Source organism: Crocodylus siamensis, chromosome 2, assembly GCF_052110815.1.
Source record: "Crocodylus siamensis isolate JL-2025a chromosome 2, ASM5211081v1, whole genome shotgun sequence".
Classification (NCBI taxonomy): Eukaryota; Metazoa; Chordata; order Crocodylia; family Crocodylidae; genus Crocodylus; species Crocodylus siamensis.
The window spans coordinates 271,980,957-272,001,907 of NC_143396.1; the positions used below are offsets into that span (position 1 = coordinate 271,980,957).

Sequence of the window (20,951 nt, forward strand, 5' to 3'; positions counted from 1 at the left end):
GCCAATTTCCCAGCCAGCGGATCGTGGTGGACCCAAAGCCACAATTGGCCAGTTTCGCCAAGAGGTGATCATGGGATGGAGGGCAAGGAACAGATTCAGGCGGGTATGGACAGGTTGGGAATGGGGGCAGAACAGAATAAGATGCACTTTAACAAGGATAAGTGCAAAGTGCTACATCTAGAGAGAAAAAATCACCTATAGGCTGGGAGTGACTTTCTAAGCAGCACAGCAACAGAAAGGGATCTCTTGGTGAACTTTAATTATCAGGACATCTGCTAAGAGGGAAACACAGCAGTGCACAAGTAGTCCAGAAAGTTCCTGGCATGTGCTGGGGATAACTTTTTGATTCAGATGGTACAGATGCCAATGAAGGTCTTCTCGACTTCCTACCCACAGACAGGAAGGAATTGGTTAAGCATGTAACAGGTGGAAAGTAACTTGGGCGACAGTGATCACATAATGATAGAGTTCAAGATCAGGGAGGAAGGAAGAAAGTGAAGCACCAGAATAAAGATAATGGACTTCAGAAAAGCAAAACTTTAACAAAATTTAAGGACCTGGTTCGTAGGATCCCTTGAGAGACAAGTCTGAGGGGAAAGGAGTTCAGGAGAGTTGGCCATACTTTAAGGAGGCTCTTTTAGGGTGCAGAAACAAGCTATGCTGATAAAAAGATAAGAAGTAGTGCAATAGGAGACCACCTGGCTAGACAGCAATCTCTTCAAAAAGCTGGAACTCAAAAGAGAATCCTATAAAAATTGGAAACTTGGTCATAGTACTACGGAAGAGTATAAGAGTATCTCACAGGCATGCGGGGAGACATTTATGAAGGCCAAGGCACAATGTGAGATGCAGCTGACAAGGGACATAAAAGGCAATAAAAAGGTATTCTATAGGTATGTCAAAAGTAAGAAGATGACTAGAGATTCCATAGCTCCCTTATGAAATGCAGAATGCAAGCTAGTCACAGAAGGCTGAAGTAGTTAAGCATTTTTACTTCAGTTTTCATAAATGGGGGGCAGCTAACAGCTGATGAGTTCAGTTGGTAGCAGAGATAGGGAAGGAGACAAATAGCCTAGAGTAACGGCAGAACAGGTTAGGAATTACTTAGTTTTCAAGTCAGCAGGGCCAAGTGCACCTTAGGGTACTGAAGGAATTGGCTTAGGTAATTTCAGAGCCATTGGCTATCCTCTTGGAGACCTCACAGAGGTTGAGCGAGATCCCAGATGACTGGAAAAGGGCAAATCTAGTGCCTGTCTTTAAGAAGGGGAAAAAGGATCCAGGAATCATACCTGGAAAGATTGTGGAGCAGATTGTCAAGGAATGCATTGTGAAGCACTTAAAGGAGAACAAGGTGATCAGACAGAGAGCATGGATTCCCTAAGAATAAGTCATGCCTGATCAACCTTATTTCCTTCTATGATAAGGTGACAGGGTCTGTGAGTGAGAGGAGAGCAATGGATGTGGCATACCTTGACTTTAACAAGGCTTGACACTGTTTCCCAGAACATCTTCATTCACAAGCTAAGGAAATACAGACAAAAGTACTATAAGATGGATACTTAACTACTCATTGAGCAGGATGATCCAACCAGTTATCAATGGTTCAATGCTCAGCTGGGAGGAGATACCAAGTGGGATTCCCCAGGGGTCTGTCCAGGGTCTGGTATTGCTGAACATATTTATTAATGATTTGTAGGTTGAGATCAAGTGCATTGTTAGGAAATTTGTGGATAACACAAAGTTGGATTGAATTGTGGACACGGGGAGGTAGGGCTAGGATCCCGAATGACTTAGACTGGGAAATGGTCTTGAATCAACAGGATGAAATTTAACAAGGACAAGTGCAAATTCCTGCACTTGGAATGGAATAACCACATGCACAAAAACAGACTGGGGAATGAGTGGCTAGGCTACAGTACTGCAAACAAGGGCCTGGGGTTACAGTGGACCATAAGCTGAATACAAGCCAGCAACATGTCCTTATTACAAAAAAAAGCCAAAATTAGGTTGTATTAATGGGAGTGTCACTTGCAATCAAGGAAAGTAATTCTTTCTCTCTGTTCAGCACTGATGACTCTCCACCTGGAAGACTGTGTCCAGTTTTGGGCCCACTCTTCAAGAAGGACATGAACAGATTAGAAAGAGTTCAGCACAAAGCAACAAAGATGATTAGGGGCCTTGGAGTCAAGACTTACGAGGAAAGGCTGAAAGAACTAGAGTTATTTAATTTGACAAGACTGAGGGAGGATTAGATAGTAGTCTTCACATACCTGAAGGGTGATTGTAGAGAGGGATGGAGATGGGTTTTCTATGTGGCTGTAAGTGACAGAACTAGGAGTAATGGCCTCAAGCTGGAGCTGGAGATCAGGAGGAACTCTCTGAGTATGGGCATTAGAAGAGGCTACCTGGCATAGCTGTGGAATCACCATGTTTGGAAACTTTCAAAAGCAGATTAGACAGACACTTGGATGGGATGGTTTAGTCAGGGATGATCCTGCCATGATCAGGGACTAAATGACCTTTGAGGTTCCTTCCAACCCTACCTTCCTATGATCCCTTATTTTGATTACGGTCTCATCCTTTATGGATTTCGGTGATTATATCGAACATCAGCTTCATGATATTTCCCTTCAGAGAGAAATGACAAAAGAAGAAATTATCTCCTATTCTTATGCCAGTTTTCTTTCTACTCTACTCAATCCTCATATCAAAGATGTCTTGTGTGGGGGTCACTGACTTTCCACCCACAAAGGACCAGACAGGACTCTCATTAGAGCAGTGGTATGAATTCTGGCTGCCATTATCCTGCCTTCCCACACAACCTCAGCAGCAACCTGAGGAGATATCCCATACATTTTAGAATGTGCTACATACAGTACAGATCACCGTATTATCCAAGTGCTTCCCCCGTACATATACAAAAGTATTTTTTTTCATTTAATAATAAAGACATCCGCTGCATGGAAAGAGAAAATGCACTTTTCAGAAGTATATCTAGAAGGCGTTCTATAAGCAATGAATGAGTTTCCTATGAACATAGTACATATATTTACACAGTAACAAAAGCAATTCCACAAAGTATGGATATTGTGTGTGAATATGTATATTCATATAGGTAAACAGTCTTACCTAAAGACTATATATGTATATGTAAATAAACACACATAGGCCACCAAACATATTTTATCTTTGTTAGCAAAGTGCTATAAAAGTTCTACATAATTATAATGAATTTAATTTTGTTTCTAATTTTGAAAAAAAACCTCTGCAAATTGACACATTTTCCTGAAATCCTACACCCTATAAGATTCAAGATAATGAATCAAATTACAGAAAAGTACAATTCTTTTTATGGCTACATTGTTTGCTATGACAAGCCAAATTATACCTCTGGGAGACTGGTAACAAAAAGCAAATCCCAATGACTTTCCTCTCTGGTAAATCAGGTTTTTTAATTGGTGGAGTGAAGATATTTCATTGTAGGAACATGAGCCCAGGCTATTAAGTTACCTTTTTCTGTATTGATTCATGAAAGGTAACATGAGAGAGACCTAACGGGAGGAGCAGTAGTGGGCCTCTTATACATCCCCAAAGTCAGATTTGAATATGCTTTGTGATCTCTTCAATGTTACTACATATAATTACTACTAGGAACTGTGTCATTCCTACACTAACTTCCTAGATATACACAGGAAAATAAATACTACCAATTTGGCAGAGCCCAAATATTCCCAGCTGTAATACTGGAACTTAAAAGACTTGGAATCCCTAATTCACATGCAAAATCTATATGGAATTTACATGTCGAGCCAGGGGAAGAACTTGCAGGGGAGGGCTCCTGGCCCAATGTGCGTGAACTACCATCTCAAAAAAACAATGTCTGGAGTAAACAAAGCGAGCTCTTCAGAAAATGGCAAAAGGGTTGACTGGCAAAGAAGCTACATCAGAATGTGTAAGGATAAAGTAAGAATTCCCAAAGGTCACACTGAACTAGATTCAAAGGAATTTAAAACAAAAGTTCTTCAGCTATATAAATTAAATAAGTACTGAGGATCCTATGCAATGAGGATAGTGTAGAAGTTAAAGATAATACAGCTACAACCCAAAATTAAATGAATATTTTGCCTTGCTTTCAATAGCAGGATGATGTAGAACATGGATGCAAAAACAGGATGGCTACTGGGAATGAGGCCTGGGAAAAGAAATCATCATATGCATGGTGCCAAAACACTGACACATGAAACTGCAAGTCAGCAAAAAGGTTTGTCAGGAAAGTGTCGTATCAGAGTGGTTGACTGCAGAACTCCAACTGTCATATTTTTATTTATGAAAAGGAAAACAAGTTATCCTGGCACCTACTGAGGTGTTAGTCTGACCTCAACAGCACGTGAGAATTTGGAACAAATTCTGAAGAAAAGATTAAAGTCAGGGAAGTACACAGCATGAGTTCACCAAAGCTGGATTGTGCCAAACTAACCCATTACCTTCTGTAGGAACTGACTTTTGAGACAAAGATAATGAAATAGTTCTAAATTATCTGGACCCAAGTAGAGCATTTGCTGTGGTATTACATGGGAAATTACCAGTTAAGCTGAAAGAGAACTGGGTGCAAAGGAAATCACTAGGGGAGTTCCTCCAATATCAGCCTGGGATGAATCCTGTTTAAAGAACCCCATTAGTGCCCCTGACGCACAAAATAGGAGCCTGCAAGTAATATTTCTTGATGACACAAGGCAGGATAGCATCAAACTGATGGTAGTACCAACTGAGTGGAGAAGGACAAACATGTATGTATTTAAGAAAAGAAAAACACTTCTGTAGTTATTAGTCTATACTTGGACCTGTTAGTCTCTGCAACTCAGATGATTTCAGAGTATTGAACAGAGAGAACTGGGCGACTTTGAGGACTAAAATAATGAAATTGGGATGAAATTTAATAGTACAAATGGCAAAGTCATGTACTTAAGAATTAACAACAAGAATGTATGATAAAAGATGGGGATTAATCAGTGGGGAACAAGAAAGGAAGAGAAAATACCTAGATGAATTAGCCAATCACTGGATAACTGTGAGCTACCAATGAACTCCAACTATTTAAAAAAAATCAATCCTAAAACGCCTCAAGTGAGGCATATCTAGTAGAGACAGGGAAGGAGTCATGCCATTGTACCAGGCACTTGAAAGACCTCATCTTGAATCCTGTGTATAATGCTGGTCACCCTGTGTTCACAAAGGATGAATTCAAACTAGAACAAATGTAGAAAAAACCTAGTGCCATGATCAGAAGGATGGAATGCCTCTTCCCTCAAAAGAGAACTTGGTTTATCTAACCTTCGAAAACAAGAGCTGGGAAAGGATAAGACTGCTCTGTAAAATGTATCATGAGGAAAATAGCAAAGAGGGAGTTAAGTTAAAAGGCAATGTTGGCATAAGACAGGTATTATCTGAGCATGAATACCCCTAGGCTGGAGAGTAGGTGTTTCTGACTCTCGGTGCCATAAGGTTTTGGAACAGCCTTCTCACAGAAGTGTAGATGAGCGAGGTGGGTTTTGCCTCTTTCACAGCCCAGAAGACCACACTTCCAGTCTCTTGTGCAAGCAGTCACACCCTGCAGTCTCCACTACCTCTTACGCTGTTGTCCTCGTCTCAGCTCCACCATACTTACCCCTCAAGTGTCAAATGGGATTGAAGATTCACAACCTGACCTGACTTATTCCCTGCCTCAGAGTCTTTATAGGGTGGACCTGGAAGCAGTCAAGTACCTAAGACTTAAAAGAGATCTGTGTCTGGGCTTCAGCTGAGGTCTTGCTCCTTTATTCTCATGTGGGACTTACAAACCCTATCAACAAGAGGGAAAAAACCCTAACTCTCAGCTTGATAAATTTACATGCAGGTTCAGAAGTCATCATCACTGCTTGTGATGACAGGGGAATGTTCCTAGGAACACTGGAATGGTCTGTACTCATCCAAGAGAGCTCTGCAGCAACAGGCTTTACCTTTTAACAAGGCTGGATCATGGTATAAGCACTGTACTGGCACTTCTCTGAAGCTGCCATTTTGCAGGATCTCAGCTTTCACTTTAATAAAAGGCAAGTTGAGCCGCTTGGGAAGAAAACTCAGTATAACTGGAACATAAATGAGGCTGTGGAGAGCCTGGAACAACAGTTCTAATAAGCAGGAACTGCTACATCCATCTCACTGAGATGTGAACTCAGTAATATGTCAAAAATATAAGAAAGAACATTTAGAGGAATGTATCACAATTTATCATGAGGGTGGTCCCACCGCTTATTTCCCATTTGAGCAGTCCAGAACAAGCACAACCTGATAGAAGTGAAGGGAGTCAAGTACATCTTCGAAAGGTAACAACTTTCCCTTAATTATATTAGCAAGTACATACTCCACTCAATGTTATTAGGTGCATCATAGAATATCATGTTTTTCTTAAGACCTCAGCTGCTGGAGCCATGTGAATATGTGCATCTCTATTAAAAAAGGAGAAGGAAAAAATATGGTTATGAAGAAAATCCCTCAAAAATGACCCAATGGTGCTTCAAACCCTTTACAATCCTGGGGTTAAATGTCAATATTTAGGAATTTGGCCCTCCCTGTGATCCCCATTTTTAAAAGGTCACTTTTTACTGTTTCCAGACAGCAAAAGTATCCTGGTTCTCCTAAAACAAAATAAGAGCCATAAAGTTTTCTGCTCTTCCACTCCAACAGCCACCTAAGCAATTTGCTAATGTTCCCCTGTTCAGCAGGGACAATCTACACGTTGTAGGTATTATTTTCCCAAATCAGGTTTTATTTATATGCACACATTATTTATTGATTGACTGATGGACTGGATTGGATTTGTATGCAAATACTATGTCCCTTGAAACAGCTGTGGGATGCTGCTATGAATTCAACAAAGTCCTAGAGCTGTCTAAAAAGTGACAGAGCAGAGGCACCTCCCTGGATCAAATCAGGTGCAAGTGTTTTAAACTCACCCTAGACTCACTGTCTTGAGCTATGAGTCTGTTGGCTTTCACCATCATGTTTAGTTGTGGACCAAGGCCCTGTCCCTGACAGCAAATGCACAGGAAAACAAAGTGAGATTTCACACAAGCTGAAGTGCTAAAGTGGCTTTGCTTCTGTGGGAGAAAGACCTTCACCCCCCACACCCCTGAGGCAGAAGTCTGTTTGGGAGAATATTAAAGGCACACAACAGTGAAGCATAGTAGTGCTATCACTTTACGAGAATGAGGGATGTGAATTGTTACAATTCCAGTTCCATCTCATGAGCCTGATCCATCCTTAGATGTTCTAGAGACAATATACAAACAAAACAGAACTTGAGAAATTTCCTCTCTAGTGATGGAGAGGAAATTGAGATGCAAAAAGCAAATGATAGTGTCTGTACTCAGTGAGCATATCCTGAAGCACTATTCAGACATAGATTAATTACACCTCAAAAACATCTCTAATGAAGTTGGTAATTATTTCCCCAACCATCACATTTCATGAATGAGGACCTCCAACACAGAGAAGTGAGTAGGTTCGCAGAGAAAGCCTAAAGGAGAGCCAGAAATACACATCTAAGTCTCATGACTTTCAAATCCATGCCTCAACCACAAGACTATCTCCTACTATGATGCAACTAGCAAGTACCTGATGTCACCATCATTTATTCCTTTCAAAACCTGGTTAGATTTATTTAAATAAAATTCCTCCCCAAACATCTTGAGACAGAACATACGAACAGAAATCCATACAACTCGGACTAAGCAATTCCTCAAATGGTAAATGGAAAATGGTATTGCTTTCAGTACAAACCGAAGATCACCAAAGTCTGCACTGTGGTGACCAGTGGGTTCACTCAAGTTTCAAGGACCTCACACTGAGAAAGCCAAGACATTAGTGTCCTCCTGCATAAAACAGCAGGATGCTAAGATGCTAATATGAGTCCTTCAGCTTACCTGGGATGAGAAAGAATCCACACAGAAAATGAGCTGCTAAGCAGCCAGGATCTAAATCGTTTAGGACTGTATAAGTCAAAATCAGCATTTAAGACTTCCTCTTCCAAAAGGTTTGGATAGTTGGTGCATATCACAGGGTGTAGATGTGCTCCTGCCCACTTAATTCTTGCACTCTGTGCAGGAGTTAAGTAGACAGCAGTTTACTGCACTGGCTGCAAACTCTGAACACATTCCAGGTGCAACCCTGGTTTGAACCCAGTTTGGGATGCCTTCCATGGTTTAGTTTGCATCAGAAACTGATCTACAACAGACGGGTCAGAGCCTCTGGAGATGTACAGAGGTGCATCACATACAACTCAAGACATTGCAGCACTCTTCACTAATATTCCCAGAATATTGCACAGAATGGGACAGAATAGACTTCTGCACAACAGAGCCCAAAGGGCAGAACACAACTTATCTAATTCTGCTTGTTGGACTTTCTTGAAAGGAAAAGAGCTTCTGTGCGATCTTATACAAGTCTGCAAGCAAACTCATAATGACTTGCAGTTCGCTATCTTAAGGTGGCAGAGAGGTCTAAAGGAATCAGCGTGGCTGTCAGATCTTTTTCCTTCACCAGAAAGGGGACCAGCTACTAACACAGATATTTCTTTATGTAGTACTCAGGAACCTACAAGCAAAGTGACCTGAACTAAAAAAAACATATAAAATAAAAACAACATTTAAGAATGCAAATAACATGGGATTTGTTTTGCTTTAACTTTCTCAATAATTTTCCACAAAGGAAGAAATGTTAGAAACAAGGTGGAAGAAGTCCACTCAAGGAATACTCTCTTGAGAAAGGTTTTAATTATGACCTCTTAGAAAAGCCATCACTTTCTCTTAAGTAATAATGGGAAGCACTAACACTCAATTAACACTGAATATGACACCTTTCTATTAGCTTTCACCAGACCAACACCCTGTGCATCCCCTGGCAACAGCAAGATTTCAAGTGTCTTATATGAACTGGACCTCAAGCAGAAAAAAAATCCCTGCAGACTAATTTCTACTCCCATGGAGTCAGGCAGCTCTGTCCAAATCTGTATGTTAAGAATGCTTGAAGAGAAGCAAAAATGCTTTCCTCCACAGGCATAATCTTCTAAGAACAAAACTCCTGCCATTGGTTTTCTATCTATAGTCTTGATCCTTTCATCTCTCACAAATCACCTGAATACCATAAGTAGGATGAAGCTAGGCATATAAGTGAATTCTATTAAATTTATTTAATTTACAAGTTGTTGTCATCTTCTCGTAACACTAAAATCCAACAGAAAAAAATCTATACGTTTATACCTATTGAATATTTCTTATTAAAATATGCAAAGTGACTGATGTTTTCCCTCTCCTTACACAGAATTAGTACTTGCCTAATTGTGATTTTTTTTCCCCCCTATCATATTTACACAAGGAAGGCTGAATCTGGAAACCTCTCTAAAATGACATTTGCCATAATGAGGCAATGCTGAGCTCTGCAGTATGCACTGCAAAATCTAGCAGGTTCTCAGACTTATCATTATCAATACCTCTCGAAGTAATAAGTGGGCCTTTTGTTAAATTCCACACATGTTATTGCAATAAGAATGACTGGGCTCAGGATCTTGAATGATAAAGAACAGGTACAGCTGTATGCAAGATCAGGTCAATTATAACCAGAACGTGACTCGACACCACATCACACGCTCCCAATTACAATCTTGGCTGTAATGTAGTTGAACAAATATAATATTCCAAAGTGCATAGATAAATATTTTTAAAATGATCCTCTAGGACTTTCAATCCCGGTACAGTCTCATTGGGCACATTTTGCCCAGCAATTCATGGGTGGTGTGGGACTAGAAAGAGGAGCCCTTAAAGTCAACAGTATAATGTTTGGCTTTCTCTGGACTTTTCGCTTTTGTCAATCAGGATTCTTTTGTCATTTTAAGGGAAGCAGAACAGGCAAATTTTGTGTTACATGAAGCCTACTGGCTATGCCAAAAAGGTTAAGAGTAAACATGAAGCACCAAGAATTCAAGCATTAAAGATCTCACAGAATAATTGTTAAGGCACAGGACCGGGTGTCTTTTGCTTCTTCAGTGTCAGCTTTTTTGACCTGAGTCAATCAGAAAAGGCAACTTAAGAAAAGCAAGCCACCTGTTTGACTGGCCCTCACCTTGTTTTAAGACTGGGTGACAGAGATCTCTATTACGGGTAATAGCTAGCACTTCCAGGAACTCCCCCAGCTCTGGAAAAATGCAGCTGCTAAGACTGATGAATGCTGAAGGGTCCACTTCCCCTTCCTTTTACACCACAGACGACAGGGTTCAGAAAAGCTGGCTCTCAGCCTGCCAGCAACTGCACTTAGGGCCTCTCAGCTCAAGCTCTCTTCTGCTGAAAACTCAAGATTTTTCTGTATAAATACCCCAGGTAACTAAAAGGCTCTTACATTTTGCATGGCATCTTGATACTGCGGCAATGACGACAGCTGTGATTCAGAGTGGTACGGGGATAACCCTTTTCTTAGAGTCCTCAAATCCCCGGTGCTAGACTGCTGCAAAGACAAAGAAAGAAAATAGGACTGTCTGTATTATTAGCCAGCAAAAAAAAAAAAAGATGCTCATTCTGCTTAGCATTCTTTATTGGCTTTTTCTCTATGACCATTTCTGTACTGCAGTCTGTTCCCATAGTGATTTCTTGAAATGATGGTTAAAATGACCATCTGAGTTTAAATGATTTTCCTTTTGTCAACACCTGGAAAAACATTTGCAAGCAGTTGAGAATTAAGCTTTTACTATCTACTCTATTATATATATATAGGCAGCCTAAGATGATATTTTCTTCTGTCCAGCTCCACCTGAATTCTGAATCACTGAATCAAAATTCTGTTAAGATGCAAATAGGAAAATTATATATGAATTCTGACCGCTTACCTACTTTGACACTCATACAATTTTAGGAGAAAACATTTCTAGTTTTTCCACTAAGTCTACATTGGCTATTTCTATTACAAGCATTTGAAAAAGTAATGAGTTTTTAAATGTTGTCACACGCATTTATTAAAGCTTGCATAGTCTTGTTTGCAAGAGGGACATTTTTTATTTGACTAAGAATTTCTTGTACACAAGGCATCCTAAACAGATATGCTACATGTCATATACACAGATATTATAAATAACACACATTTACACTGAAAAAACTCCCAAAAAAAACAACCCCTCACTCGGAACAGAACATGACCAGGTATTTTAAGAGCACTGATTAATCCTCTTATGAGGGAGCCTGTCTTGGACTATTAGCCCTCTCATTCCATGAATCCATAACGAGACACTCTTAGAATGAGAATTATTTTAAAAAGGATACCCATTAAAGATCCTGTATATCAGAAGCTAAAAATCAAGGATCTGGCATGAGAATTATATCATTACTTCACCACTCATAAACATGCTCATTAACTTTACAGATTTTTAAGTATATCAAGCAATGTATTGTTCTTGGCTTTAAAGCTGTAAAAGCATGACCTTTTAGATTTTTATGCTCCATTAAGACTTTTGACTTGCATTTGCTGCAGAAATGATATTTTCCACTTCAAAAGAACTAAAGAAAAACCACTGGTGCAATAAAATTTAATGGAATGTCTCATAAATCAGCTCAACTGTATATAAAAAGCACGGTAACCCCAAGGGCTTGACCACAACCAAAACCTTTAGGACAGTCATGTGGTGACTGCACTTCCATTGCTTGCTTCCATTCCGTGCACTCAGAGAAGATGCACCATTTTCTCCCATCAGAGTCCCTTTCCTTGCAGCCAAGTGGCCCATGTGGGAACTCTGAGGTTTCCTGACCTCTGAACACTTCCTTGTTTTTAAAAAGCTCTGATATAATCATGAATTCACTCCCATAACCCATTCAACCCTATCAATTTTCCCTTTACAAGCTGTGAAAAAGGTGGCTTTTACCTACCTCAATTAGTCTTTAATCAACTATTATGGAATGATTTTGCAGATAGTGAGCTTAGGCTTTCCTTCAAGCCAGAAGGTAGCACCATAAATGATCATGGTCTCATTTTCATATGTATTTGCAAGCGAAGATCCAAGGACAGCAATTTTGTGGCCTGGTCACTGCTATAGTTAAAACAGGGGCAGGTAAAGTTCGGCCTGTGGGCCAGATCCAGCCAGCAATGGACTCCATTTCCCAGCAGTCCCTGCCCACAGGGCTGGGGCTGGTCTCCATGGAGACCCCAGCTGCAGCTGTGCTGTGATAGCCAGTCTGGCCCCAGCCATGCTGGCAGGGCACAGGGCAGGGCAGGGCAGGAAGCTGCTCCGGAGCCACTGGGATCTTGTGCCGGGGCAGCTTGGTCAGTGCCAGGACAGAGCTGCAATCTGCAGCCTGCACGCTCCGGGCAACGATGTGCAGGCAGTAGATTGCAACTCTGACCCAGCTCTTTGCGTGGTCTGTTGCTGGAACAGAGCCACAGCCCACTGCCTGCATGCCCCTGCCTGGAGCATGCAGGCTACAGATCGCAGCTCTATCCTGGCCCTGACCAAGCTGCCTCCGCCACAAGATCCCAGCAGCTCAGAAACAGCCCCCTGCCCTATCCTGTCACATGTCCTGCCAGCACCCTGGGGCTGGTCTCAGTGGCAACCCCAGCCTTGTGCTATCACAGTGCAGCTGTAGCTGGGATCTCCATGGAGTCTGGCCCCAGCCATGCACGCAGGGGCTGCTGGGAAATGGAGTCCAGCTGGCAGCCGGATCTGACATTTCACCCATCCCCAAGTTAAAAGGTTCTCATTGCCTAATGCCTGCTTCCCTTGTCAAGAGCAAGTCAAGCTGTGCAATTCTAACATGCCTACCAGCCCAGTACTGAGAAAGAAGGGTCATATACAATGACTAATTTCCTAACAACAATGCCAGGAAGTAGCCTGCACCAGTCTGTTACATGGGAACAGCAGTTCTGTTCTGGCTGGTTATTCCTCCATGGTCTGGTTTTATATGTTCGCATCTCCCACTCACTTACTGTGCACAACCCAAAGAGAACGAATACAGTAGTACCCAAACTGGATCCAGCAATGTTAGCTACCTTTACCCTACATGAAACCTTGGATTCTGTAGGCAGGGTGAATTGTTCCCTTTTCCATCTGAGCTAAATGCACATGAGCATGCATAGATGAATGACAGAAGCAAGTTGCACAGCAATAATTTTTAGGTTTTTTGCTTGAGGAATCATAATGGTTCATGTCATATCCTACCTTCCCACTCCACTTCCAAGAGACAGCAAATGCTTTTCTGGGGTTTAGGGATGAGGCCGAGAACATCTCTGTCTTTCCTAGATGTTACAAGAATCTCCCAGATGTCTGTACTGGGTTAATTAAAACCAGTTTTAAAACAAATGGTAATTAAACTGATGCCTATTCTGCATATAACCAAGTCCCTTGTTTTGTGGTCGCAGTTGGTGAGATGCACAGACTTCAGATCATTGGTATAATTCACATGGCGTTCAACAAATGTTATGAAGGCCTTCGGAAGTGTTTTTTTTCCAGGCCAGAGGTAAAGCATATTGATAGGTGACAGTACAGCAGGGGTTGAAAATCTATGGCCTGTAGGCTGGATGCAGCCTGTGGCGACATTGGATGCAGGCTGCAGTGGAGGCTTCGGGAACATTCTGGCAGTATTGTAGCTAAGCACTGCACCACACTGCACCGCACCACAGCTGGGTCCTCACCTTCAACCCAAGCCAGGTCATTCTGACCTGCCACCAGAAAGCACTGCCAACCCCTGCAGCAGAAGATCTTCAACTGCCATATATCTGTCCTCAGAACAGATGGAGACTAGTCACCAAGTACTGGTTCAGTACCTTCTGTCCACGTTATGCTCAAGATTGAAGTGAATTCTTATTTTCCTGTTTTCTGTTTTAAGATGACATACTTCAAAATCTAACTTGTTCCTTGCAAATTGCTTTCCTCCAGCAGCCTATCAATCACAAGTCAGAATGATTATTTCCATTAAAGAAAAAAGATCACTCTTCTTCCTTTTTTGGCTGCAGTGGAAAAGCATTTTAAATTAAAATGGTGCAATTACTCTGAGTACGTTCTTCACCCTTTCTAAACATTTACATGCTCATTGGACTTGGCTATCAATGTCTAAAGTTAACTCTGACAAAATGTGAATCCCTCATTAGCAAGCAATATGACTAATGATGCATCAAAATGATCAACCATTATTCCACTTAAATCTAAATTAAAAAACCTGGTACTTGCATTGTCAGTTCGCTCACAAAATGAAATCCCTTATTACCTTGCCCAATTTTCATTATCAAGATGGAAGTGTCTCCTAAATTGCTCTTCTAGTCAAAATGGCATTTTAAAACTACAATTGCTGATCATCTCTTTCCCCCATCACTGTTTGGAGATTATCTCAATTAATGGGCAGCATGTCGATAATAAATCACTGCTCAGGTGAAGTCATTTCACATTTCTTAAGCGTTCCAAGGGAATGTCCTGACAAAATAGTTTTTCTTCAAAACTAAAGCCCTTCGTGGGAACGTGCCACTTTTGTTTAAACTTTAAGAAGGAAAGTTTTCTATGCTGAAGAGCAGGAAAAAAAAAACATGTCCCCACCCTTCCCCTCTGCAGTAGACAATAGTTTGATGATCCTGGAAATCACCTAGAATGCGGGAGTCTAGGTTTCTCCTTTGCTTTATTCAGACCAAGGAGTTGAATACCTGGTTCCCTACATCTGGGGATAGCATCCTAACTACCAAGTTCACTGGCTATTCTGGGGTAGGCCTCTGCCTCTGCAATTTTCTACAAAAAACAGGGAAAAAAGCTCTTGGTTTTATCTCCAAGCAAAATGGAAATATTTTGAAGTCTCAAAAGATAAATTTGACAGGAAGGGAAAAACCATTTCTCATGCTTTTCTACATCTTTCTCTGGGAAGAAAACATTCTATACAATTAAAAGCTTTGCACCACTGAAATTAATAGGGTTTGGTCCTATTTTTTAACATAGTCAGTAAGTTCTACCTATTGGAAACAATTTTCTAAGAACAAGATTAATTCTAAAGCACACACAGTAATCTATGCCTAATCCAGCCTTTGTTTTACACCTAGAATTCATCAACTTCTTGTGTGCACAAGGTCACAGGTAGAACTTGAAGAGACTCGTACAACCTTGGCTAACAAAAATGAATCCTTTAGCTCAGGCAATACAGACTTGTGCTTTTAGACCCAGGAGTTCTAGACGCACTCCCTTACTGTTGAAGATCCAACTAAAGGCATGTAATTACTGTGTATTAATTATAGTAGGATTTGGATCAGGCTTCTCATAGACATTTCTCCAATCATGAAAATCAAAGAACAATGGAGAATGGCCTCATCCACCCAAAAAACAAATTTCATAGATGTTTAGCGTCAGAAGGGACCTGAGTAGATCGTCACGTTCGACCCCCTGCCCTGGGCAGGAAAGAGCGCTGGGGTTAGATGACCCTAGCCAGGTGCTTGTCCAGTCTCCTCTTAAAGACCCCCAAGGCAGGGGAGAGCACCACCTCCCTTAGAAGCCCATTCCAGATTTTGGTAACCCTTACTGTAAAGAAGTTCTTCCCAATGTCTAATCTAAATCTGCTGTCTGTCAGTTTGTGATTGTGAGAGAGTGCTTATGCTAAGCAAGGCCTAGCATTAAAAAAAATGCACTAAAACTCCCAGAATGCTTCAAGGAGGTTGAGGAGTCAGCGATTGACATTCTGGTAATCACTTTCTGACTCTTAGATGAAAATACTGAACTTCTGACCTTTAAACAATGATAAAAATAGCAGACATGCCGCTTACATTGTTAAGAATAGGAAACTGCATGGCTAAACTGCAATGACGAAAAAACAACCGCATATTATGTCAGTTTTGACATTTTAACCCTGCAAAAACCAGCAAAACATATAGATGAATAATGTATTTAGGTTATAGAAAATTAGCATAAGAAATATAAAGGTCATTAAGAATTAACATAAGAAGCGTAATGATTATAATACAAAGCGTATCACCTGATATTATAATATAGATAAGTTAACTAAATAACCAATAGAAGTAAGAATTAGAAAATGCATATGTATAAGTGTTATCATATACAACTAATAGTAAAGTTATGTTAGATGCCTCACTTCCACCATGGAGACAGTTTTGTATCTTTTGCCTAAAAAAAAGATAAGGGACTCCTTTTAAATGAACTGTTGACCAGTTCTGAGACTACTGAATCAGGCAGCCGCACCTAGCCTCCGGGTTAGAGAGCAAGGGCTTGATTTGGGAACCTCGTGAACCAACAGACCTCCTTTAGTTTATGACTTTGTGAAACAATAAAAGTTTTAAATTGAACAGGTCTGAGCCTGTGCTTAATTCAGTCCTATATAATTCGGCATCAAGCTCCCACAGTGGTCATTGTTTCTACCCCTGGTAAAACACAGTATCTCCTATTCCTTGCTGTTTCCCCTGACAAGTTTGTAGACTGCCACTAGATCCCCTCTCAGCCTTCTCTTGCAGAGGCTGAAGAGATCCAGGTCCTTCAATCTCTCCTTGTAGGACCTTATCTCCAGGCCCCTAACCAGCCAAGTAGCCCACCTCTGGACCCTCTCAAGGTTAAATGCAGTACTCCAGCTGCAGCCTTACCAATGCTGCATAGAAGGGAAGTATCACCTCCCTAGACCTGTTCATGATACACCTGCTAATGCATGATAACAGTGCAGCTAGCTTTAGTGATCACTTTGTCACACTGACGACTCATGTTCATCTCGGAGTCTACTGTGACTCCAAGATCCCTTTCTGCTGCTGTTCTGCTGAGAAAGTTGTCTCCCAATCTGTATATGTGTTGGCGATTCTTTCTGCTCCCTAGGTGCAGTACACTTTGCACTTATCTTTGTTAAACTGCATCCTAGTCTGTTCTGCCCACTTTTCCAACCTGTCCAAATCCACCTGAATCATTTCCCAGCCCACTAGCGTGTATACTTTGCCCCATACTTTGGTGTCATCTGCAAATTTGGACAGTGTACTGATGAAGATATTGAACAGCACTGGTCCAAGGATTGAACCTTGGGGGACCCCACTGCCCACATCTTTCCAGGTCAATACCAACCTGTCTACCACCTCTCTCTGGGTGTGACCCCTAAGCCAATTCACCATCCACCTGACCATGTACTCATCTACGTCACAGCCGTTTAGCTTATTTATGAGAATGAGATGAGACGAGACACTGTAATGAAGGCCTTTTTAAAAATCCAAGTAAATGACGTCAACCTCAACTCCTGCATCTAAGCATTTTGTGACCTGATCATAAAAGGAAACAATGGAGCAACAGCTGTTCCTTCTTAAACATTTACTCTCATGTTGGATCCTTCCAACACTGACAGTTCATCCATGGTCTCCAAGTTCAGCTATTTCCTTATTCTTTGGGAATGATGATACATGACGATGATTCATAGATGTAGGGTCAGAAGGGACCTTGTAGATCTTCTAGTCCAACTCCCTGCCCCAGGCAGGAGAGAAAACTGGGCTCATATGACCCCAGCTAGGTAAATGGCAAGCCTCCTTCTAAAGACCCCCAAAGATAGGAACCAGCACCACTTCCCTTGGAAGTTGGTTCCAGATCCTAGCTGTCCTGACTGTGAAATAGTGCCTTCTAATGTCTAGTCTAAACCTACTCTCTAACAACTTATGGCCATTATTCTTTGTTACTCCAGCAGGCGCTCAGGAGGGAAAAAGGTCTTTCCCAATCCCTGCTGGTCCCCCCTAGTAAGTTTATAGACAGTCACCAGGTCCCCCCTCAGCCTTCTCTTGCGAAGGCTGAACAGGTTAAGGTCTCATAGCCTCTCCTTGTAGGGTCTGCCCTGCTGTCTCCGGATCATGCGAGTGGCCCTCCTTTGGACCCTCTCCATGTTGTTCACATCCCTCCTGAAGTGCGGCGCCCAAAACTGGACACAGTACTCCAGCTGCAGCCTGACCAGTGCCACATAGGAGGAGGAGGATCACCTCCTTTGACCTGCTCGAGATGCATCTGTGGATGCACAACAAGGTACGGTTAGCCCTACTGACCATGTCCTCACATTGTCGACCCATGTTCGTCTTGGAGTCAATAATGACTCCAAGATCTCTTCCTGCCACTGTGCTTTCGAGAAGAGAGTTCCCCAGCCAATAGGTATGCTGCTGGTTCCTACTGCCCAAGTGCAGCACCCTGCACTTGTCAGTATTGAATCTCATCCTGTTTTCATTTGCCCACCCCTGTAACCTACCCAGGTCCCACTGTAATCTGTCTTTCCCTTCTAGCGTGCCCACCTCGCCCCAAATCTTGGTGTCGTCTGTGAATTTAAACAGAGCGCTTTTCACCCCATCTTCCAAGTCACTAATAAAGAAACTGAACAGTGCAGGCCCGAGAACCAAGCCCTGGGGAACTCCACTGCTCACTTCCCTCCAGGTCAAATGCGATCCGTCCACCACCACTCTCCGAGTACGATCCCTCAGCCAATTTACAATCCATCTGACTGTGTAGGTTTCAATAACACAGTCGCCTAACTTTTTATGAGAATGGGGAGGCAGACAGTGTCAAAGGCCTTCCTGATGTCCAGAAAGATGATGATACTACAAGATGACAAATGATGATAACAATACTACAAGACAATGATAATCCTGATCTGTCTAGCTTAAATTAATCAGAATAATTTTGTCCAGCATAACAGCCACCACAACTTTACTGTTACTAATTTATAACTGATTTAAACTGGACAAAATCCTGAAGTCTTGGCTCAAGAAAGCACTCTCACAGAACTCTAACAGGACTTGAGATCTTATTTAAATTCTATTTAAAGCAAAGGATACAAAAAAGTATAATGGTGAAATTTTTCACATAGAATGACTTCAATTTTGTGAGAATGTTATTAAACATTTCCATTTTTTAAATCAAATGATTCTAATAATAAATTAAAAACAGCACATTAGCACACATTTGAAATCTGAATCAAAGCTTGTTATTCTGTTAGCAGAAAGAATAAATTGTGACCTGTGACTTCTGACCTGCTGTGCTGAGTGATTCAATTTGGAAATAACACAAAGCGCATGAGAAGATGGATGATGTTTATGTTGCTGTTTTAAGGTCAAGGGTACTAAGAAGAAACATTTATTTTCATTTTTTTTTTCCTCCTGTCTAATGAAATCAAGTCAGAACTATTGCCATGTTGAACCAACTGCACAAATGAGTGTTGAAAAAATTTAGGACAAGTTAGACAAATTATCTTTTTGATTGCACTTCATTGCAGCTTCTGCCAGACAGGAGAGAAAAACAGAAATGACCAGAACCTAATTCCTATAGACCATGATGAAATAAAGCAGACCATACCTACACTAAAATTAAATACAGAAAGACACACACATTTGCTTGACAGTCATCCAGATAATTCTCTGCATTTACGAACAGGATTAAGTAAAGCCACGGGAACTATTTAAATTAGAATTATGTTCTAAAATAACTCAGGAATATTAGAAAATGACACTGTCAGCTTCTAGTAATTAAGGAATTAGCATTCAAAATAGGACTTGCATAATGGCCCTTAATTGAAAACGTTATTCTCTCCTTTATCTTCAGTTGTAATAGCTGAATGTCTTTACAGGACATAAAAACATGGTCACAAATTGCCAGTTTGTATCTGCATCCCACTGAAATATTAGAACCTTTAGTGGAATAGTAATTTAAATTTTTCCCCCCAGATGCTTTATTATTTTATTGTTATTATTTTTTAACTTGTGGATGTTTTTTTCTTCTTCTACCATCCCATGGTCTGTTAAAGCTAGTCTCAGCTGAATAGAAAACAGAACAAAGCATCAATCTCATGAAGTTCCACACTGTTAGAAAGCATCTTCTAACAATATTGTACGTGTTTGGAGTTCTTATTTATTGCCAAGTGCTTCGTTTAGGAAGGGATGGAAAGATGTACGAGAAACAATTGGAGAACTGCAAACAATGTCACAAACTGCAGACATTCCAGTGGTTCACAATTTTTATTTATTTGTCTATTTATTACAGCAGTACTACAAGCTTAGTCTTTAGACTGCTGTAACTTACTGATGTTAAGCAAAACAGACAGTAGACTGCAAGTTATACTGCTCTGCTCATTGCCTGACAAAGTGATATAGCTTATCAGCCACTACATCAGGAGGTATTTTTTCCTCCATATGAAAAAGATTTTTCTCTAGCAAAACGACAGACCAGGGCCTAACAATGTTTTTTGTTTACCTCTGTGAAATCATGTCAATGGCCATGGAAACATGTAAAAATAGGACAAAATCAGAACTTGGCCTGTAGTTCATTAGTATTTATTCTAAGTTAAAAAGCAAAACTTTCGTATAGAAGAGATCTAGTCAGACTGCTGTCTTCGGCCAACCCTCGCAGTCATGAATGACCGTCTTCCATGATTGTCTCATCTGTGGGTCCATAGATGACTGGTGATCCTGGATCAACAGACTACTGCAACTCAGGCACATTTCCACATGGGGTGGGTTGTTCAAGATTCTTGATTCAGAACACACTGTTTCTGCTGCTCCCACTTTTCCATCTCCTGTTCTTGTCATAAGGTTTCAAGTACTGAGCTTCTTACAGTAGACTCTTCCCCAATTTGGGGCAGTCGTGGGCGACAGTCTTCCACAAGTTAATGCTGATGTTGCATCAACCCATCTTCCATGAAAACAGCTTTTCCAAAACTGTTGTAACTCTTTAGTTAGCAAGATAATTTTGAAAGATGTACTGGAAGCCTTAAACATCACTCACTCCATTTTATACACTACTCTATGCCACAGGTGCTCAACCCCCAGTTTACAGAGCCACAACATTCAGTCCATGGGGCTCCCCATGTGATGGGCAATGAGACAGCGGGGAGTAGTGGCAAGTAATACTACCAACCTCACCCCCACTACCAAATTCTCATGCCCCACATGGTCAAACTATGCCC

At 41.1% G+C, this 20,951-nt stretch overlaps 1 protein-coding gene across 5 annotated transcripts in view; it reads right to left on the reverse strand.

Moving 5' to 3' along the window:
- CCDC85C (coiled-coil domain containing 85C) overlaps positions 1-20,951 on the reverse strand; it is a 185,071-nt gene that overhangs the window by 44,978 nt on the left and 119,142 nt on the right. For 3 of the 5 annotated variants that reach the window (XM_090033996.1, XM_090033993.1, XM_090033994.1), the window contains one exon: positions 10,429-10,533. The exons of 1 other annotated variant lie outside the window; for it this stretch is intronic. In XM_090033996.1, coding sequence (XP_089890122.1) covers positions 10,429-10,533 — 105 coding nt within the window. The remainder of the gene's footprint in view (positions 1-10,428; positions 10,534-20,951) is intronic. One more of the 5 variants, XM_090033995.1, reaches the window with a different exon arrangement.